Source organism: Rhinichthys klamathensis, unplaced genomic scaffold (assembly GCF_029890125.1).
Source record: "Rhinichthys klamathensis goyatoka isolate OS25496 unplaced genomic scaffold, OSU_Roscu_1.1 h1tg000095l_1, whole genome shotgun sequence".
Lineage (NCBI taxonomy): Eukaryota > Metazoa > Chordata > Actinopteri > Cypriniformes > Leuciscidae > Rhinichthys > Rhinichthys klamathensis.
The window spans coordinates 241,827-260,409 of NW_026606634.1; the positions used below are offsets into that span (position 1 = coordinate 241,827).

The 18,583-nt window shown below is 41.6% G+C and overlaps 1 protein-coding gene across 2 annotated transcripts in view; it reads left to right on the forward strand.

The window, feature by feature from the left end:
• The window catches only part of cpne5b (copine Vb), a 196,329-nt gene that overhangs the window by 108,741 nt on the left and 69,005 nt on the right, over positions 1–18,583 (forward strand). For both annotated transcript variants that reach the window (XM_056252427.1, XM_056252428.1), the window contains one exon: positions 17,230–17,293. In XM_056252427.1, the coding sequence (XP_056108402.1) occupies positions 17,230–17,293 (64 nt within the window). The remainder of the gene's footprint in view (positions 1–17,229; positions 17,294–18,583) is intronic.

Sequence of the window (18,583 nt, forward strand, 5' to 3'; positions counted from 1 at the left end):
GAGACCGCCAGAGCAATTGGGCGGTCTATGGCAGCCTTGGTAGCTACTGAGAGACATTTATGGTTAAATCTGTCTGATATTAAAGAAAAAGATCGAGCTTTTTTATTAGATGCTCCGCTTGAACCTTCTGGTCTCTTCGGCGACGCAGTCCACGCGGTCGTCGAGAGATTTCAGGAGTCAAAGAAGCAAGCGGACGTTTTTAAAAAGTTTCTCCCTCGCCGGGTCCAGCCCCCTGGGACTGCTGGGCGTGAGCAGCCCCAGCCGTCGAGCTCATCATATCGTGTGCATCAGAAAGAGAGTGTTGCGTCTCGTGCACCTCCACGTAGAGACTGGAGACGGACGCAACCCTCTCAACCGAAGTCTTCTAAGTCGAAGCCGGATCTGAGGACCGTTCTTCAGGCGAAGAAGACTTCGGTTCAAAAAAAAAAAAAAAAGGTCCTGATGTTCATGCATCAGGCCTGTGAGGACAGCCCCGACCGAAGTGGAGCGGTGTACACCTCATTATACGGTGCCCGTTCCATTTCGGGGTCCTCACGAGACCGTTCTGCCAACCCTGCCACCCTTGGTGCTTCAGGGCGCAGCGGTCTCCAGCGAGTCGCTGATGCTATGCTGCGGCACAGCATCGGTTTCGCGCCCTCTGAGGGGGGCCTTAGAGCGGCCAGTTCAGGTAGTTCCTGCCATTATGTTTCAGGCTCCGGAATTGGCTGTCTCGATAACACCAGAGACCAGCCTCGAGAGGCTGGTTCCCTTAGTAAATTTTCTGGCAGCGTGGAAGCTTCTGCCGAATATTTCTCATTGGGTCCTGCAGATTGTAGAGAAAGGATACAGAATCCAGTTTGGTTCTCGTCCTCCTCGTTACAACGGGGTGCTGCCCACAGTGGTGCATCCCGAGCAGGCTCTGGTAATGGAGCAAGAGGTAAAGGCCCTGTTAGCAAAGGAAGCTATAGAACAGGTGTACTCACCCGACAGAGAGTCGGGTTTTTACAGCCGTTATTTCATTGTTCCAAAAAAGGATGGGGGGTTGCGTCCCATTTTAGATCTTCGTCTGTTGAATCGTTCAGTACAGAAACTCAAGTTCAAGATGCTGACACTCAAACAGATCGTGACTCAAATCAGATCCGAGGACTGGTTTGTCACGATAGATCTGAAGGACGCCTACTTCCATGTCTCCATCCTCCCTCAGCACAGGAAGTTCCTAAGGTTTTCTTTCGGGGGCAAAGAATACCAATATCGGGTTCTTCCTTTCGGTCTAGCTTTATCACCCCGCACGTTCACGAAATGCGTGGATGCAGCTCTAGCCCCTCTCAGGCTTCAGGGCATACGTATTCTGAACTACATCGACGACTGGCTGATTCTGGCGGAATCAGAGCAGTTGGCGGTTCGGCACCGAGGTGTCGTTCTCGCCCATATGCAGATGTTGGGGTTGAGGCTCAACGCCAAGAAGAGTGTTCTTTCTCCAGTACAGAGAACCACTTTCCTTGGTGTGGTATGGGATTCAGTGACGATGCGGGCCACTCTATCGCCCGTTCGTGTAGCTGCTATCCTGACAGCCACCAAAGAGCTAAAGCTAGGCCAGTCACGCACTGTGAAACAGTTCGAGAGACTGTTGGGTCTCTTGGCGGCAGCGTCCAACGTGATTCCTTTTGGCCTGCTGTACATGAGACCTTTGCAGTGGTGGCTCAGGACCAGGGGGTTCTCCCCGAGGGGAAACCCACTTCGTATGATCAAGATCACGCGGCGATGCCTTCGTGCCTTGGTTATATGGAAAAAACACTGGTTCTTAACCCAGGGTCCGGTGTTGGGAGCTCTCTGCCATCGAGTTACGATCTCGACAGATGCTTCCCTCACCGGCTGGGGAGCGGTAATGGAAGGCCGCTCGGTTCAGGGTCTGTGGAAAAGTCATCATCTTTCGTGGCACATCAATTGCCTGGAGATGATGGCTGTCTTCAATGCGTTGAGACAGTTTCTCCCAGACCTGAGGGGCCATCATGTGCTTGTACGAACAGACAACACATCAGTGGTCTCTTATCTGAACCGTCAGGGGGGTCTGCGGTCGCGCCCGCTCTGCAAACTGGCGCACCAGATCCTCCTGTGGTCTCTGGGGAAGGTACTCTCCCTGAGGGCAGTGTATATTCCTGGGGACCAGAATGTGGGGGCAGACATCCTGTCGAGGCAGGAGCTGAGGCCAGGGGACTGGAGACTCCACCCCGAGGCGGTGGAAAAAATTTGGGAGTTTTACGGCCAAGCAGAGGTGGATCTGTTTGCGTCTCAGCACACGACGCACTGTCCACTTTGGTTCTCCCTTACTCACCCAGCCCCCCTGGGGCTGGATGCTATGGTGCAGACGTGGCCGAGGCTACGTCTGTACGCATTTCCCCCTGTTGCTCTGCTCCCAGGAGTTCTGGAACGAGTCCGCCAGTACGGAATAAGCCTACTGCTTGTAGCACCACGCTGGCCGAGTCGGATCTGGTTTGCGGACCTGATCCATCTCTTAGACGGTCCTCCCTTGGAGATCCCGATCAGGAGAGACCTTCTGTCTCAGGCCGGGGGCACAATATTTCACCCTCGACCAGAGATTTGGAACCTGTGGGTTTGGCCTCTGAGGGGGCCCAACTCATAGAGAGTGGTCTCTCAGCTGAGGCTGCTGAGACCATCCTAAGCTCCAGAGCTCCAGCTACTAGGAAACTATATGCGCTGAAATGGAAAGTTTTTTCTGTATGGTGTCACCGACATCAGTGGGATCCGGTTAACTGTTCTGTGAACACAGTACTCGAGTTCTTGCAGGAGCGCTTTACGTCAGGTTTATGTCCTTCCACACTTAAGGTTTACGTGGCGGCCATTGCGGCTTACCACGCCCTGGTTGGGGGTACATCGTTGGGTCGAGACCCCCTGATTACACGTTTCCTTCGTGGCACATTGAGGCTGAGGCCTGCAACTCGCACTAGGGTGCCAGCTTGGGATTTGGCAATAGTACTAGAAGGCCTGTCTAGGGCTCCATTCGAGCCCTTAGATTCGGTTTCAGAGAAATTTCTTACCCTTAAGACTATCTTTCTGCTAGCTATTTCGTCCCTTAAGAGAGTTGGAGACCTTCAGGCCCTTTCGGTTTCCCCCACTTGCCTTGAATTTGCACCGGGGATGGTCAAGGCGTTCTTATATCCAAAACAGGGATACGTCCCTAAGGTGCCGACCTTGATTCCGAGGCCTATCGTGCTGCAGGCTTTCTGTCCTCCTCCTTTTACATCTGCGGACCAGGAAAGGCTGAACCTCTTGTGTCCAGTGCGAGCACTGGATACTTATGTTCATCGGACATCGTCTATGAGGAAGTCCGACCAGTTATTTATTTGCTTTGGATCACCTAAGAAGGGTCTTCCTGCTTCTAAACAGACGGTTAGCAAGTGGATAGTCGAGGCTATTTCACTTGCATACGAGTACTCTGACCATCCGTGTCCCTTGGTGGTCAGAGCTCACTCAACGAGGGGTATGGCGGCCTCTAAAGCCTTGTTATTTGGGGTTTCCCTCCAAGACGTTTGTGATGCGGCAGGCTGGTCCTCACCGCTCACATTCGTCAGGTTTTACAGTTTGGACCTGGATGCTGCCCCAGGTTCTCAGGTGCTTAGTGCTTAGTTCCAACAGACTGACACTCAGGTACTTGGAATTCTGGCGGTTTGGGTATTCTCGTTCCCAAAGCGTCAAGTGACGCATCGCGAGTTCCCTCGAAAGGGAACGTCTCAGGTTACTACTGTAACCATAGTTCCCTGAGAAAGGGAACGAGACGATGCGTCACCCTGCCATACTTCCTGCTTCCCTGTGATCGGCTTGCTTCGACTTTTTGAAGCTAATGCCGCGTTTCACCGGGTGAGCCTTTATCCCTTCCTGGTCATGACGTCACCCGCCCGTGACGCTCATTCTTTCCATTGGACTAGTTGACATTGATGCTCAGACGCATGCACGCTGGGGGCGTTCCCCAAAGCGTCAAGTGACGCATCGTCTCGTTCCCTTTCTCAGGGAACTATGGTTACAGTAGTAACCTGAGACGTTTTCTTTGAACTTGGCACATGCATATTTTACACTATAGCTTTTTTGTGAAGATATTTTTCATTTTCTTCATCATGGCTGCTCTTTCTCAAGGTAAAGCATATTTTTTTGTTGTTATCTTTTCTGAAGATAAACATTTCACTTTCTTTTTTTCTCTCCAAAATGTGATATTCTGAGTAATTCTAGTGAAAGCAGCCCTGTTTAGCACCAACTTTGCATGGAGTAGTAACTGTTAAATAAAATACCTAAAATACAGCTCATATACAATTGTTTGTCAGCTAAACCTCTCAACAGAAGGCATGCAGGAAGACTATGATTTGATTATTTTCTCTCTGCCCATATGGCAGTCATCTTCCTAACATATAGATACGAAGTGATTAAATCGTAAGAACTGTAAATACATGCTGCTAATTTCAGATGTACATCATGTTCATCTGCTTCATCACATGACATTCATCTTCCATTGTGAACTAGAACAAAGAGCTTGGAGAGCTGCAAATATTTAAATTTGAGAATAAATTAAAAAAAAACTTCCACTAATAATATATCAGTGTTATTGTAAATTGTGTGGATAAATATTTAAACCTTTGGCGGTGAGTATTCACAAAGCTTTTTTTTTTTTTTTCGGGAAAAGAAGGAAAGGATTATCAAGGAAGATGAAACGAGAAGATAAAAGAGTTTTTCCCACAGCTGCCGCAGGAGTGTTGCTGCAAGAAACATTCATCAAAATACTTATATTGTGCACCGAAGCCACTTAATCTATTTCTATCACACGCTTACTGAAAATGTAGCCGAGTATGTAATATACTTTTTTTTTTAAACTTGCATATATTTAAGAACTTAAAGCAAGCCAACCAATCACTCCAACCATCGCTCACATGACATTCAGCCAAACTGACAGGAGAATTCACTGATGTTCTGTAAAGCTTCTAGAACACACTGTTTCTCCATTTAGAGGAAACCGTAGTCTTAGGGACAGATTTTCTAACAGCTTGCATCAGCGCAAACCCTCTGTAACCCTCTTGAAGTTCAAGGCTCTTTCCCACTGGAGGAACAGTTTCATAGTTCCTGTAACTATTGGTGGGAGTACCCACTTTTTGGCATGTTCACACCACAGTAACTGGGAACTAAGTTCTTCAGAGTAGGGTCTAAACCAGCACAATAGGAACTACCAGTGACGTAAGTGTACGTTGATTGGTCGAACGCACGCGAAACACCAGCACCCGCCATTTTTAAAAAGTCATGTAAACACACAGTTTATAGCCTGTATATCAACTTCACGAACTAACATGGAAAACAGCGATAGATGGACACTTGACTTTTGAAGGGATCAAACTGATTATGTATTTCTGCTCGGATAGCCACATTTGGCATCAACCACACAGCAAATGCTATGATACTATTTTGTAAACGGTTTGCTTTCTTTGTTTAACAGTTCTACTGTATCTAATAACGTATTAGATAGGACCAGGGCTTGACATCAACACCAACATCAGTTGAAGTTTATATACTGTATAATAAATACATTTTTCAACTGTAGTCTTTTAATAAGGCATCTGAAATAATAAACTAGGTGCAATGTAGTGCTGTCAAAAATATCGATTTTTTTTTTTTACATATCGACACTGAAATATCTGAAACGCTCCCAATACTAATTTTCCGCAGAATAGACACACGATAGCTGCGATTTCTCTCTCTCTCATCTCTCCGGCAGCGAGTGACACACAAACCCGCCTCTCCTCACTCACTCGTTTCATTTGCTCTGGACGAATATTGTTAGTGTTACAGGGCTTTAATTTCGACGTGGCATTGCGTGTATTGCGCATAATTATTCTCATTCCCACAGATTTTGTGCTCACACCCAAAGTGCATGCACATGAAGCCCTCTCAATACTGAATTGAGTTCTTTTCACTGCTTGTTGCACTTAAACAGTCAAATACACACACAATAATGTCAAAATGCCGGTCTTGGTGAGTATTCATGTAAACACAGTCGAGAAACAAAACGCATGTGTAACAGTGTAATGGATCCGTGTTTCAGGTCTTAAAGTGACAGCAGCTTAATATTCCTGCTGCCAGATAATATTAAATCGATATATTAAATATCGAAATGGCAGTTTTTCCCCTTGGCATCAATGTCAAAATGTGGCTAGTAACTCTGTAAAACCACTAGCCACAGTGGCTGGTGAGCAAAAAAGTTAAAGGGATAGTTCACCCCAAAATGAAAACTCTGTCAGTAATTACTCGCCCTCATGTTGTTCAACCCCGTAAGACTTTCGTTCATCTTCAGAACACAAATTAAGATATTTTTGATGAAATCTGAGAGCTGGATCACTCCTCCATAGGCTTCTATGGGATCGAAACTGGCCGGCCCAGAAAAGTTATGAAAGACACCTCTTTCAGCGCTAAAAACTACTGTCAGGATTTACTAAAAAAATCAGCGCTGAAAGGCGTGGACAGGGTTATTGTTGCGGCTGATCTCATTGCATATGCATTTGTAGGAGTTTCCTTTTCAGACGCAACATTTATGGGAGGAGAATATTTAAATGAATCATGCTATGAGAATTACTAAGGTTTGCGCTAGTCAATTTACGGGTATTTGTGCCATTATTTAACGGCCAAATAAACCATGTCTTAAGCCACTTATTTGCCTGCGTTGTTAGTAGATTACCCGCACCTGATTATCTGCGCTTCTGCTTGTTTGCAACTCTGCGCTAATTTGCACTGCACTTTGTAGATCGGGTTGGTCATAATGGAAATGATCTACTGTGTGTGTGTTCTTTAATATGCACAGTAGATCAGCCAACTTTACACTCCCACCGGCGCTTTTATGAGATTGCAGTCTCACGATAATTTGACCTGTTTAGTGAATCTGGGCCTTAATAAATTAGTGGAACCTGATGTAATAAAAGGAAATCTGATTACCCAACATGTCAGAGAGAGAAAATAGTTTGGCTCAAAGAATGTGTTTGCAAACTTTAAGAGAAAACTGGCCGGTTTTTTTTTTTTTTTTTGCAAAAGTCTTTAAATAAAGGGATAGTTCACCCAAAAACGAAGATTCTGTCCTAATTTACTCACCCTCATGTTGCTCCAAACCTGTGTGAGTTTCTTTCTTCTGTTGAAACCCAAAAGAAGATATTTTAAAGAATTAATTCTATTGACTCCCACCCTATCTCACCCGGTACCTTCATCATCACTGTTTCTAGACAGCACTAGAGACTGAACTATGAGCTATTCTTTTCATCGACCTACATGGACTGTGTCATACTTACCGTCATTCTGTCGAGATGTTTTACTGCCACCATCACCGCGAAGCTCAGTGATACTGTGACTGGTATTCTGTATTAGTTTTTTTCCACACAACAGCTACATCGCCTTGTCTTGTCATTACAGTAGTGCATATTTACATATATGTATAATCATTTGAAGCATATTGTGTGTGTTCGCACAGCGAAAATAGTCTGTATTTGACTGAAATTCCAGCAAGCTGACTCTCTAGAATAGATAGTGCTGTGAATGTTTGTATGGTTGTCAATTAATAAGACGCAAATTATCATTTTGGCTTTAATAAGATTTTCCCAATAAATAGGCAAAAATAAACCTGGTGTCTTCCATGATTCCTTTTCTTTCCGACAACAAAAAACAGGAAATGCCAAACGAAAAAAAAAAACGCCACGAGCTCGTAATAACAACTTCAGAAGTGAGAAGTAGGAAATTTCAGATTTTTTCTGATAATTTCTGGCAGCATTAGTCGTCAGTGTACAATGCACATTTTAATACAGAAAGCCAAAAGGGCCAAAAATTGTTTAAAAAAAAAATGTTTACTCTTATTTAGCTGGCATTCACTTTAATGTCACAGCTACAGCAAACACACTTTTTGGGAGCTTTTTTGTCCCTGTAACATTGACAGATTTACTTTATATGAGCAACTTGTTGGTGGGTGCCAGCAATGGTGATACATACCCCATAATGACTGCGCAGTTGCGCCCCTGTGTGTGTGTGTAAATAGAGTGTGGGTGTTGGATGTCCTGGAGAGTTGTGAAGGCATTTCCTTTGCCACTTTGCTCTTCTGAGAGCAGGTTTTTAGCAGATTTTCTCAGCAGAAACCTATTAATCCCAGCGTCTGAACGATGCCACTGCATCTCTGAGACCTGCTGTCCCCATTATAGATGACTGCACATAAGCCTGTTCCTCACACCCCGCTAATTGGAAAAGTAAACTTTTTTTTTTTAGCTTCATTAGGAGATTAATCACATAAGTGACACCAGTGATTCTCAACCGGTGGTGCTTGAACAGATTCCAGTGGGATTTTGATTTTTTGCTTTGTAGTCCTTATATAGCAACTTGTTAACAACTTTCTTTTTTTTAATGTAAAGCACAAAAGATTTAAAGGGCTCATGACATGAGAAATCAAATTTGCCTTGATATTTTGACATATAAGCCTGCCTCTTCCAAATTAGTTTTTTAATCAGATACATATCCAATATCTGGACATCTGTCCTGCATCTTATATCACTATACTAACACTAATGTCTGATTTGGTGACACGTTTGGCCACAAAGATAGCTTTTTAATGTCGTATCATGAAGCAGAGGGACCTCACACTAAAACGCACAGCTTTTTTTTTCTGAGGTAGAAACATTATATATTGGTAAGAAATTGCACACACAGAAACATTCAGGAGCGTAGCAACTTGTTTTCAACCTCTGCCCCGTGAGTTGTATAAATAAAACATCTTTGCTTCTGAAAGCGACAGTATGTTATATTGCAACGAGGTGATAACTTCTCTGTTTTTGTAATTCAACTCAGAGCTTCACTATTACATACAGCCACAGGTAATTCACACTCACAATCTCTCTCTCTCTCTCTCTCTCTCTCTCTCTCTCTCTCTCTCGTTAATTCAGTCAAATAAATGTAATCTTATGGCCCTACTTTATTTCTCTAAACAAACCATAGATAAACAAATGAACAAATGAAAATTACAGTCGTTTTGTGCATTGGTTTTAAACAACTCGCATGCTATTTTCAAGAACCCCAATCAAATACTGAACACATTTAACAATGAAATTCACTCAATAGGTGTAGTATCGTGGGTTATCATACTAATGCGTTCTGAACAGAGAGACAGTCGTCACCGTTCAATGGCCGTCAGTAGAAATGACTGCTGACTCTCCGGCCACTGCCAAGACATCTCATTAAATGTACTGGCTAATCCAATCAAGTCAGTGCGAGTGTCCATCGATGCAAATTAATCCGCAGATATCCGTGAAATTAGGTGCTCACAAACAGGTTTCCTCTTGGGTCTCAGTGTATAATAATAATCACCTTTTCCAATTGCCCTCCTGATTGGAAGTCTCACTGCTTTGGACCCGCCCCTTTCCATGCAACTATTGTGTCCAGGATAATGAAAGGTCAGACTCTCTGTGTGGTGGAAACAAGTCATGCTGGCTTAATCGCTTCGGGCTGCATGTGTAGTTGGAATCACGGGTCGATGATCTGCATGACACTATTTGTGTGGGAAGTACCACTCAGCGAACCACTTTGCTGTTGTCCATTGTGATGGTGTCCGCACAGACGTGTTTGTTTTGACCAGGTGCGCAAAAGCATGACAGAATCCTTTTGAGATATAACTGCGAGTAAGTGTTACAGCGCTCATTTATCATTGTTTCAGGGACATTAGTGTCCGACTCGTAGGTGCTACAGTAGAGATTCATCCATCTTTAAATCCATACGTTTATAACAGCCGTTTCCAGACCTCTGCTGTTTACTTTTGCCGTTTCCACAAATGATGAACCACCGAGTTTGAAAAGCTGCTCTCGGGTCTTTCAGATGGATGCAGGCCTGCTGTGTAGATGTACATCCACCAGGGTGCCGTCTTTAAGATGTCAAGCCTGAAAACTGCAGAAACCTTCCTCAAAGCTCAGATTACAGCTGATAACTTCAGCGCGTAACTGCCAACAGAAGTAGCCTTCGGCATTATTCGCTACGAGGCGAGCTAGCCAACAGAGCGACATTAGAAACCCATTACTGTGACTTATTGTACGCTTTAATGCCTTGAGAGTCTGTAGTCGCTGCTGTGAAGTACTCACTGGCAAACAGAAGACAGCTGCTGCTCGTACAACAATGCTCGGCACTTTCTCCAGTGAAGAGAGTGAAGATACAACGCCTGAAGAGCTTTTATACAACAGCCAGTTGGGTCGGTGATAAACATGTTTCGTTCTTCTGTCTGGATATATGAATTTATACAAAAATATCTAAAAAATGCAATTCATTTATAAAATGACTGGAAGATACCTCTTCTGTGATGAACATTTGATATTGTTTTGGGATATTTTAGCTGTGCTGATATAATAACGACGAAATAAACCTTCATTAAAAGAATGAAATTGAGAAGAAAACATTTTTAGCGTGATATTTTATTAGTTCAGCTCACAAAATGTCATGTGGTGCGACTCCCCAAAAACATAAAGGGTCCTGGTTTACACCTGGTATTAAGATGCGTTTTGGTTGAAGTAGATGAAGGAGACACATTCCCGTTCACACCTGGTGTTTTAAACCCTTTCTTTTGTCCACTTTTAACCACTTCTGTCCTGATTTCATCGGGTGGAGGGTCTATGGACGGATAAATGTATATTTTATATTTTTTGTATATCAAATGGATGAAATAAGCTTTTTACAAATGAACGCGCACGGAGACAACGGGAAAAACATACGGAGAGCATCAGCTTTCGTTTCTGCTCTGACCGAACACTGTGAGTGAGTGTTAGAAATGAGGAATGGTGAGAGCATAATTGTACTTGGTACGTTTTTCATCTTCAAACCTAACTTGGATCTCCAGCCGACAAAGTTTAAATCCCGTCTGGCTAGTGCGCTTCCCATAATGTTCACTTATTAGGCCAGTAGGCGGAGTGACGGTCTTTTTTCAAGGTTTGAGGAAACTTTTTTTTTTAGGGTTACATCACATGAAGTTTTTTAAATCAGTAAAATTTAGTTGAAAATTGAATAAAAGTTTTCCCAAACCTGAATATAGAGATTACATTTCTAATAGCTTGGCTCATGCTTTTTAAATGAGATTTTCCCTTTTCTTCATCTTGGGTACTTTTATTTATCATTGACCCAGTTGTTCTTTTTCAGTATTTTCATGCCGCTTCTGTACGTTTGCCTGCTGGTAATGATTATGAGTCAAGACAAGAGTGCAACTGTCTTTACCGGCGTCGACTACAATATTCTACATAATGCCATATGTATATATCCATTAAAAAGCTGATGAAAAGCTCAGGATAACAATGGGAATCTCAAATGATCTCTTTGTGCACTGCCTGAAGAAAGTTTCTCCACAATGCTTGCACCCCCACACATATCTCTCCAGCTCCCAAGGCAAATATGAGATGAATATGTAAAGTGCCGCCTCCATTATTACATTTCTCCTTGTTAGTTTTCTCTCTGTTGGGTTTGTAATTATGAGCTCTTGTTGCTGCAGAGAACAAAAGCAGTCATGATCCAGTCAGTGAGTGAACGCTCTGGGGTTTCCAGGGAGTACAGAAGTCCACATCCGTTTGATTAGAACTCAGTCCAAGTCCCAGAGTGAAGCTTAGGGAATATATAAGTCAAGCTCAGATTTTAATATGGATGGGGTGCACCAAGCATCCGAGCGTTTCTGGGGACCTGGGAGCTTTATGTTCAAAGCCTGAGCCACGTGGCGACTTTGCAAGTAATGATGTATTTTATGAATGTACTCAACTGGCAGGTTACTAATGGGAACGCACCCTGAAGTAATGGTAGATTTGAACTCATGAACAGAAATAAATCCCGAGCTCCACAAAGATCCGAGAGCTACTGGAGATGATCAGGGTGTGGGTGTAAATGCACACAGTAATGCCATCAGGGTTAAACCAAGCAAATGAAGACACTTGTGGCATTTTAGAGCATGACTGACATGAACAGATTGTTGGTTCACATACAGGAGGGCCTGCATGAATCATTATTGCAAACTATATCAATGTCATCTGAAGTAAACGCCACAGATAAATGAAGTGCTTTCAACTACACACAAACCTTGGATAAAGTGAAATCCTAAAACACAGAGAATGAACCAATAGCTACATTTTGCCCTTCTCCTTGAAAAGTAGAGGAATGAAACTTTGAGATGTGGCTTTGTTATGTATTCCGAATGCTTTAATTGGGCAAACACAGTTAAACCGGCTCATACACACAGTATATTCTGCTCATCCCTACTTTAGATTCTGGGTGGCATAATTATGAAATAATATCTGCATTCAGAAGCGCACTGCTGCACAGATTGGCTTCTCGGGTCATACATTTGCCTTCTTTGAAAGGTGTTTTCAGCATTTCAAATAAAAATGTTAATTAAGCTGCTTTCTGAGAAGGTGTTTCTTAGTTTCCTTTATTGATTTATTGTGTTCAGTAAGCATTGGCCTGTTTCAAATGCCACAAATAATGGATCATGGTCCAGATATGGAACCAAAATTGGTTCCATCTGGATAATAAAAATTTCTTAATAGCAAAAATTGTAAACAATTATGCAACACATCAGACAGAAAATATGTGTGTGCATGTGTGTGTATATATACAAACACACACACACATACTGTATATATATATATATATATATATATATATATTATTTTAATATTAAAATATTTTATTTTTAAATGTAAAATAATTACAAATAAAAGTATAAATATAAAATAAAAATAATTTTTTAATACATTTTATTAAACCTATTTTTTATATATACACTACCGTTCAAAAGTTTGGGGTCGGTACGATTTTAAATACTTTTAAAAGAATTCTCTTCTGCTAACCATGGCTGCGCTTATTTGATTAAAAATACAACAAAAATCAGTTATAGTATTAAATATTATTCCAGTGTAAATCAGCTGTTTTCTGTGTGAATATATAGTAAAGTGTAATTTATTCCTGTGATCAAAGCTGAATTTTCAGCATCACCAGTGTCAGTGTCTTCAGTGTCAAATGATCCTTCACAAATCAGTATAATATGAGGATTTGATGCTCAAGAAACATTTATTATTATTATCAATGTTGAAACAGTTGTTGGTCTGTCAGTTGTACAGTTTTTTTTGTTTTTTTTAGGATTCTTTGATGAATAGGAAGTTCAAAAGACTTTTGTAACATTATAAATGTCTTTACTGTCACTTTCGATCAAATTAATTATTCCTTGATAAATAAAAGTATTGATTTCTGTCCTTCCAAAAAATAAAATTCTCACTGACCCCAAACTTTTGAACGGTAGTGTATGTTTTATATATAATTTGATGTCTTAATAGCCCTCTAGAAAACATTGACACTTCAAGGATGTGTTGTTATTAATACTGTCTCAGTCATATGGTTCGGGCAGTTGAGTAATAATCATGACACTTTCAGTCGTTTATGATTATGAGTTCTCAGTTTGCAGCAGCGAAAACATTTTCACATTAAAAATTCAACCTTTATCTCGCTGGATGATGTCAACAGGAAAGACTGTCCTGTTTGTTTGTCCAGACAAGCCTTTGCAGCTGTTTCTACAAGGCCCTTTTGTAGTAGTACAACGATATAAACCAGGACGCCTGCTGTTCCAGAGGGACGTGAAGACTGAGTAATGAACCAATTAGCAAACGCCTGAGTGTGAGCAAGAACCTGTGGGACCACCGTCCAAACAGACGAGATGAAATGGCATTCTCTTACTCGCACAGCATAGAGTTTAAAGGGATAGTTCACTTTGGAATTAATTGTTGGTATGTTTTAGCTTACCTCAAGGGCATCCAAGATGTAGGTGTCTTTGTTTCCGCAGTAGTTTCAATTTTGATATTTTTAGGTCAAACCGTTCTTGTCTGTCAGTCATATAATGCAGGTCTATGGTCACCACCTCAAAGAGCATGCACAGAGAAGTCCAAATTAAACATGATTTAATGACTCGTAAGGTAAGTACACATTGATGGCCTAAGACACGAAACGAGCGGTTTGTGTGAGAAAACGAACAGTATTTATATCGTTTTTACCTCTTGTAAACACAGCCACGTCCAAGTGATCTGAGGGCGCCGGCGCTTCGGTCTTTTCCGGAAAGCGCCGTAAGTGATCTCTCTTGCGCCTGTACGTCACTCATACAATTGTTTTATTTTTATTTTATTTTTTTTTATTTTTTTTTTACGACGGTTTAAACATCCCGGATAAGCGCAAATTAGTACCATTTTAATTAGCCGTCTTACAGTGGCGTAGCAAGTCAGTCCCGGGCCCATATGCAAAAAAAAATTTGTACGCGCCCCCCTAACCCTGCCCCCCAAGTACATTGAAGATTCATTTATAGACGTTCACTGTAGTGTATCAAGAAAATACCATACCAAACAATACCATAAAAAAACACTCTACCCAACAACTTTTCACAACTAGAACGGAACAAAAACAAGTCTAAAACCAACCAAGGCTCAGCCAATGTCAATAATAAACTACTGATCTTGGCACGGCAGCCCAAAATGTAAAAAAAAACCAACATAAAACTACTCACTCATTTAGTTGCATTCTCCGGGCCTTTCTTTCGGCAAATTCATCCACGAGCACGATGTCATTGGTGTTTAATTCATGGCTTTGTGCATTCTCGATGGAAATAATTACCAGTCCCGATCTAGTCTGTTTATTAGCTTCAGTTTTGAAAATGAGGGCTCCGCTGAAGCAACAGTAGGGATGGTAAGAAAGAGAACTAAACCGGTCTATTTTAGGTAGTTTTTGTGTCGCAACTAGCTTCTCCACCTTCTTTTTTTCTCACTTTTATGTTTGTATTTTTATACATCCTTTAATGTTCAATTAGCTAGCGTCTAGTAACCTCTCTGACACTGTGTTTTCTTTTTTTAATTTGACGCGCGATGCCATAAAAAATGACGGTACAGTTCTACGGCAGCCGCGGGGTGCAAAAAATAATAAACGCATATAATAAATGCACACAAGAAATGACGGAGAAATGAGACATTATGGAGAAACAAGAAATTATTACACATGACATGCATACAAAAATATATTTATTGTGGCTACACTTTAAAAATGAATTAACTCGTTTTAATTAAAAGTTCCCCATGGGCGGGCCCCCTATCGGCCCGGGCTAATTTGCACCCTGCATGCCCAGACGCTACGCCACTGCCGTCTTACCTACAATCTCTATTCTGTGTAAACAATGAGTGACGTACACGCGCGAGAGATCACTTCCGGCGCTTTCCGGAAAAGACAGAAGCGCCGGCGCCCTCAGATCACTTGGACGTGGCTGGGGTATTCTTCAAAAACCGAAGACATTGTTTATCTTTGTTAATCTAGAAATTATGGAAATATGATACTTGGGTAGTATGTAGTCAATGGTTAAAGGGATAGTTCACCCAAAAATGGAAATTAGCCCATGATTTACTCACCCTGAAGCCATCCTAGGTGTATGACCTTCTTTCAGACGAATACAATCGCAGTTATATTAAAAAATGCCCTGTCTCTTCCAAGCTTGATAATGGCCGTGAATGGCTGTATGCCTTTGGAAGTCCTTTAAAGCGCATCTATTCATGATTAAAGTGCTCCACACGGCTCATGGGGGTTAATAAAGGCCTCCTGAAGTGAAGCGATGCATTCGTGTAAGAAAATAGAAAAATATCCATTTTTAAAACTTTATCGACTAAAATAACTAGCTTCCGGCAGACGTACGCATCGATTTACGGTGGAACAGTAACACTTGACCTGACGCACAACGTAATGACAGCAATTGACTCCTCTCGCGGTTCAAACAAACAGGGCTGGGCAACCGCGTTCGTCATTACAATGTGCATCAAGTTCAAGTGTTACTCTTTTGGCATCTTACACGAATGCATCGCTTCACTTCAGAAGGCCTTTATTAACCCCCATGAGCCGTGTGGAGCACTTTAATCATGAATAGATGCGCTTTAAAGGACTTCCAAAGTCATACAGTCATTCACTGCCATTATCAAGCTTGGAAGAGCCAGGACATTTTTTAATATAACTGCGATTGTATTCGTCTGAAAGAAGAATGTCATATACACCTCTGGGATGACTTCTGGGTGAGCAAATCATGAGCTAATTTTCATTTTTGGGTGAACTTTCGGGTATCTGGATGGTTAACCACAGGTTTTCCCAGGGACGTTTTACCCACACCCATATTGCCTTTCTATTGTGACGATGTGTGAAAGTAGAAATACATTTGACTGGCCCAACCTCATTCAGGTGTGATGTTGTTGTAGACAAAATTGGTCAATTGTGTTTTGAGAAACCAATTGTTTTGGTGATTTTGTTGTCTTCCACTGGCACAACAAAAAGCAGGATGTCCGTCTGGTAACTTTGTTTTATGGAGATGTTATCGTGGACAGCAGGATGTTTACTGACAGTACTCATGTGGAGCCATTATGGTTTTCAGCTAGAGGAAAACATGTCTAGCAAAATGGTCTTCAGTTGTGAACACATGGCTAAAGCGCTAACACAGACTGCCTGCATCTGTCTCTATTGCAAATGAAGAATCCTGAAGGAGAGCTTAGCCATATGGACAACATCAGTGCTAATGAAGCTGTTATGCATTTCAGGGACTGTGTTTGTGATTTCTGTATTAATGAGAGGCTGAGAAAAGTGTCCAGAATCTGAATGTAGGGATGTGCATGTGATGGATCTCCTAAAGCCCAAATCCACAACCGCCTTCTGAATGCTGTAGTTGCCAAACGCGTTCAGCTGCTCGGAGCCAGATTTATTCACAGGCTATAAATTTGACATGTGTGCCTATAAATATCACATGACTAGCAATTATCTCAGACCTACCCATTCAGAATGGTGGTAAAAATGTTCTTAATAGGCCAATCCTGATAATAATGGTAAAGCCATTATTAGGGATGCACTGATCATGATTTTTCATGGCAGATTCCAATTTATTTTACAAGCAAATTGGCCGATTCCGATTGCAAATTTGTTCCCCTTTTTTCTTTTCTTTTCAAATTGAAGATCAAGTTTAATTGCATAAAAGTTCATTCACTTACTCTGGGAGATCCCACGCCTGAAACTGGCATAGAAAACGACTCCTGTCTAAGAACCCATTGACCTCGACTTCCTTATTGTGTTTTTACTTGGGTTTTATTTCATTACTGCTGTTGTGTAATCACTTTGGGTTCAACATCTAATGGTTTGTCATCGCTGTTTTGTCTATTTCAGGGGCATACCGGGAAAGAACTGCGGTATTATCATCTTATCTGCTGAAGAACTGGGGAACTGCAGGGTGAGTCTGTCAGTCCACAGTGTGTCTTTAGATGTGCGTGTAGTGTTGCATTCATTGTTTTCTCTCTTCAAGGACAGGCAGAAATGTGTTTTAAGCTGATGCCTGCAATTTACTCTGTGACCTTCAATTAAAAACACTCATTAAAGTGCTGCGGTGCAGATAGAAAGCAAGTTCCTAGTTTATCAATTCATCCGTGCAAGACAAAATCATAGCGACTCTTGTCTTGAGTGTGAGGCTCTTTAAAAAAGAAAAATAAGATGTGTGAAGGCATGTGAGGATTTGTCAGAATGAACTGCAAGGGAAAGAAACCAATAGATGTGTTTTTGTACAAGAGGCACGTCAGGTCAGTGTGGCTGCACAGATGGAAAGAGACGGGGAACTGTTGTATCAAGTAAAGTCCACATCATCATTGCCCAACATTAATAAACAGAGACCTTATTATGGCAGAGGCTGCCAATTTACAGCATCACCCTCATTTGAAAAGGTCAATTCCGTCATAGTTATAAGAGCATTTTGTCAGCAAGTATGCCATGCAAGACTATAGTACTATTACAGAATGGCATTAGATCTAAGTGTTTAATAACGTTGTTAATAGTTGTTACACAATTAAAAGCAAAGTGAACCTCGTGGAAGGGTAATGATGGGTGAAACTCGGAGACAAGGGAGAGCAGAATCCAAATGCTGAAGGTTTAACTAATAATAACAAAACAAAAACCAGGGAAACAGAAGTGATCACACCAACAAGACCTGAGAAAAACTCAGAAAACACTTGGGTTTAAATACAGGCAGATTCAAACTCGGGTCAGTTGCGTCAAAAACTAACAGCAACCGTTAATGATCCTGTTACCAGACAGGTTTCTTTTGTAATGTTGTCTGGTTTAATCAGATAATTGGTGGGCAGAGTTAGTGTTAATCACCAACAAAGTGAGCTGTTTGCACTTAGTGTATTTAGACAATCCGTGACATGTTTCATTCAGCATCTATAAGGCGATATGAAACATGTTTCTGACTTTTTTTCTACTATATTGTAAGGAGATCATTTGTGTGCGTTCATGATTAAAAACAAATATTCCCATTACGTTTCACGATAATCTTTGGTTTTGAAAGAATATATACGTAGCACAAATGAATGAACCGCTAATGATAAAATATTCATTTATTATTTTAAAGTGCAGTTGAATTGTTACAATATAGTTAAATACAATATATTTATTATTGTGGTCTCTTTGTTCTTGTTTACCGGGATGCTTCAGTATTTCGCAAAGTATGACGAAATAATCACAATATAAA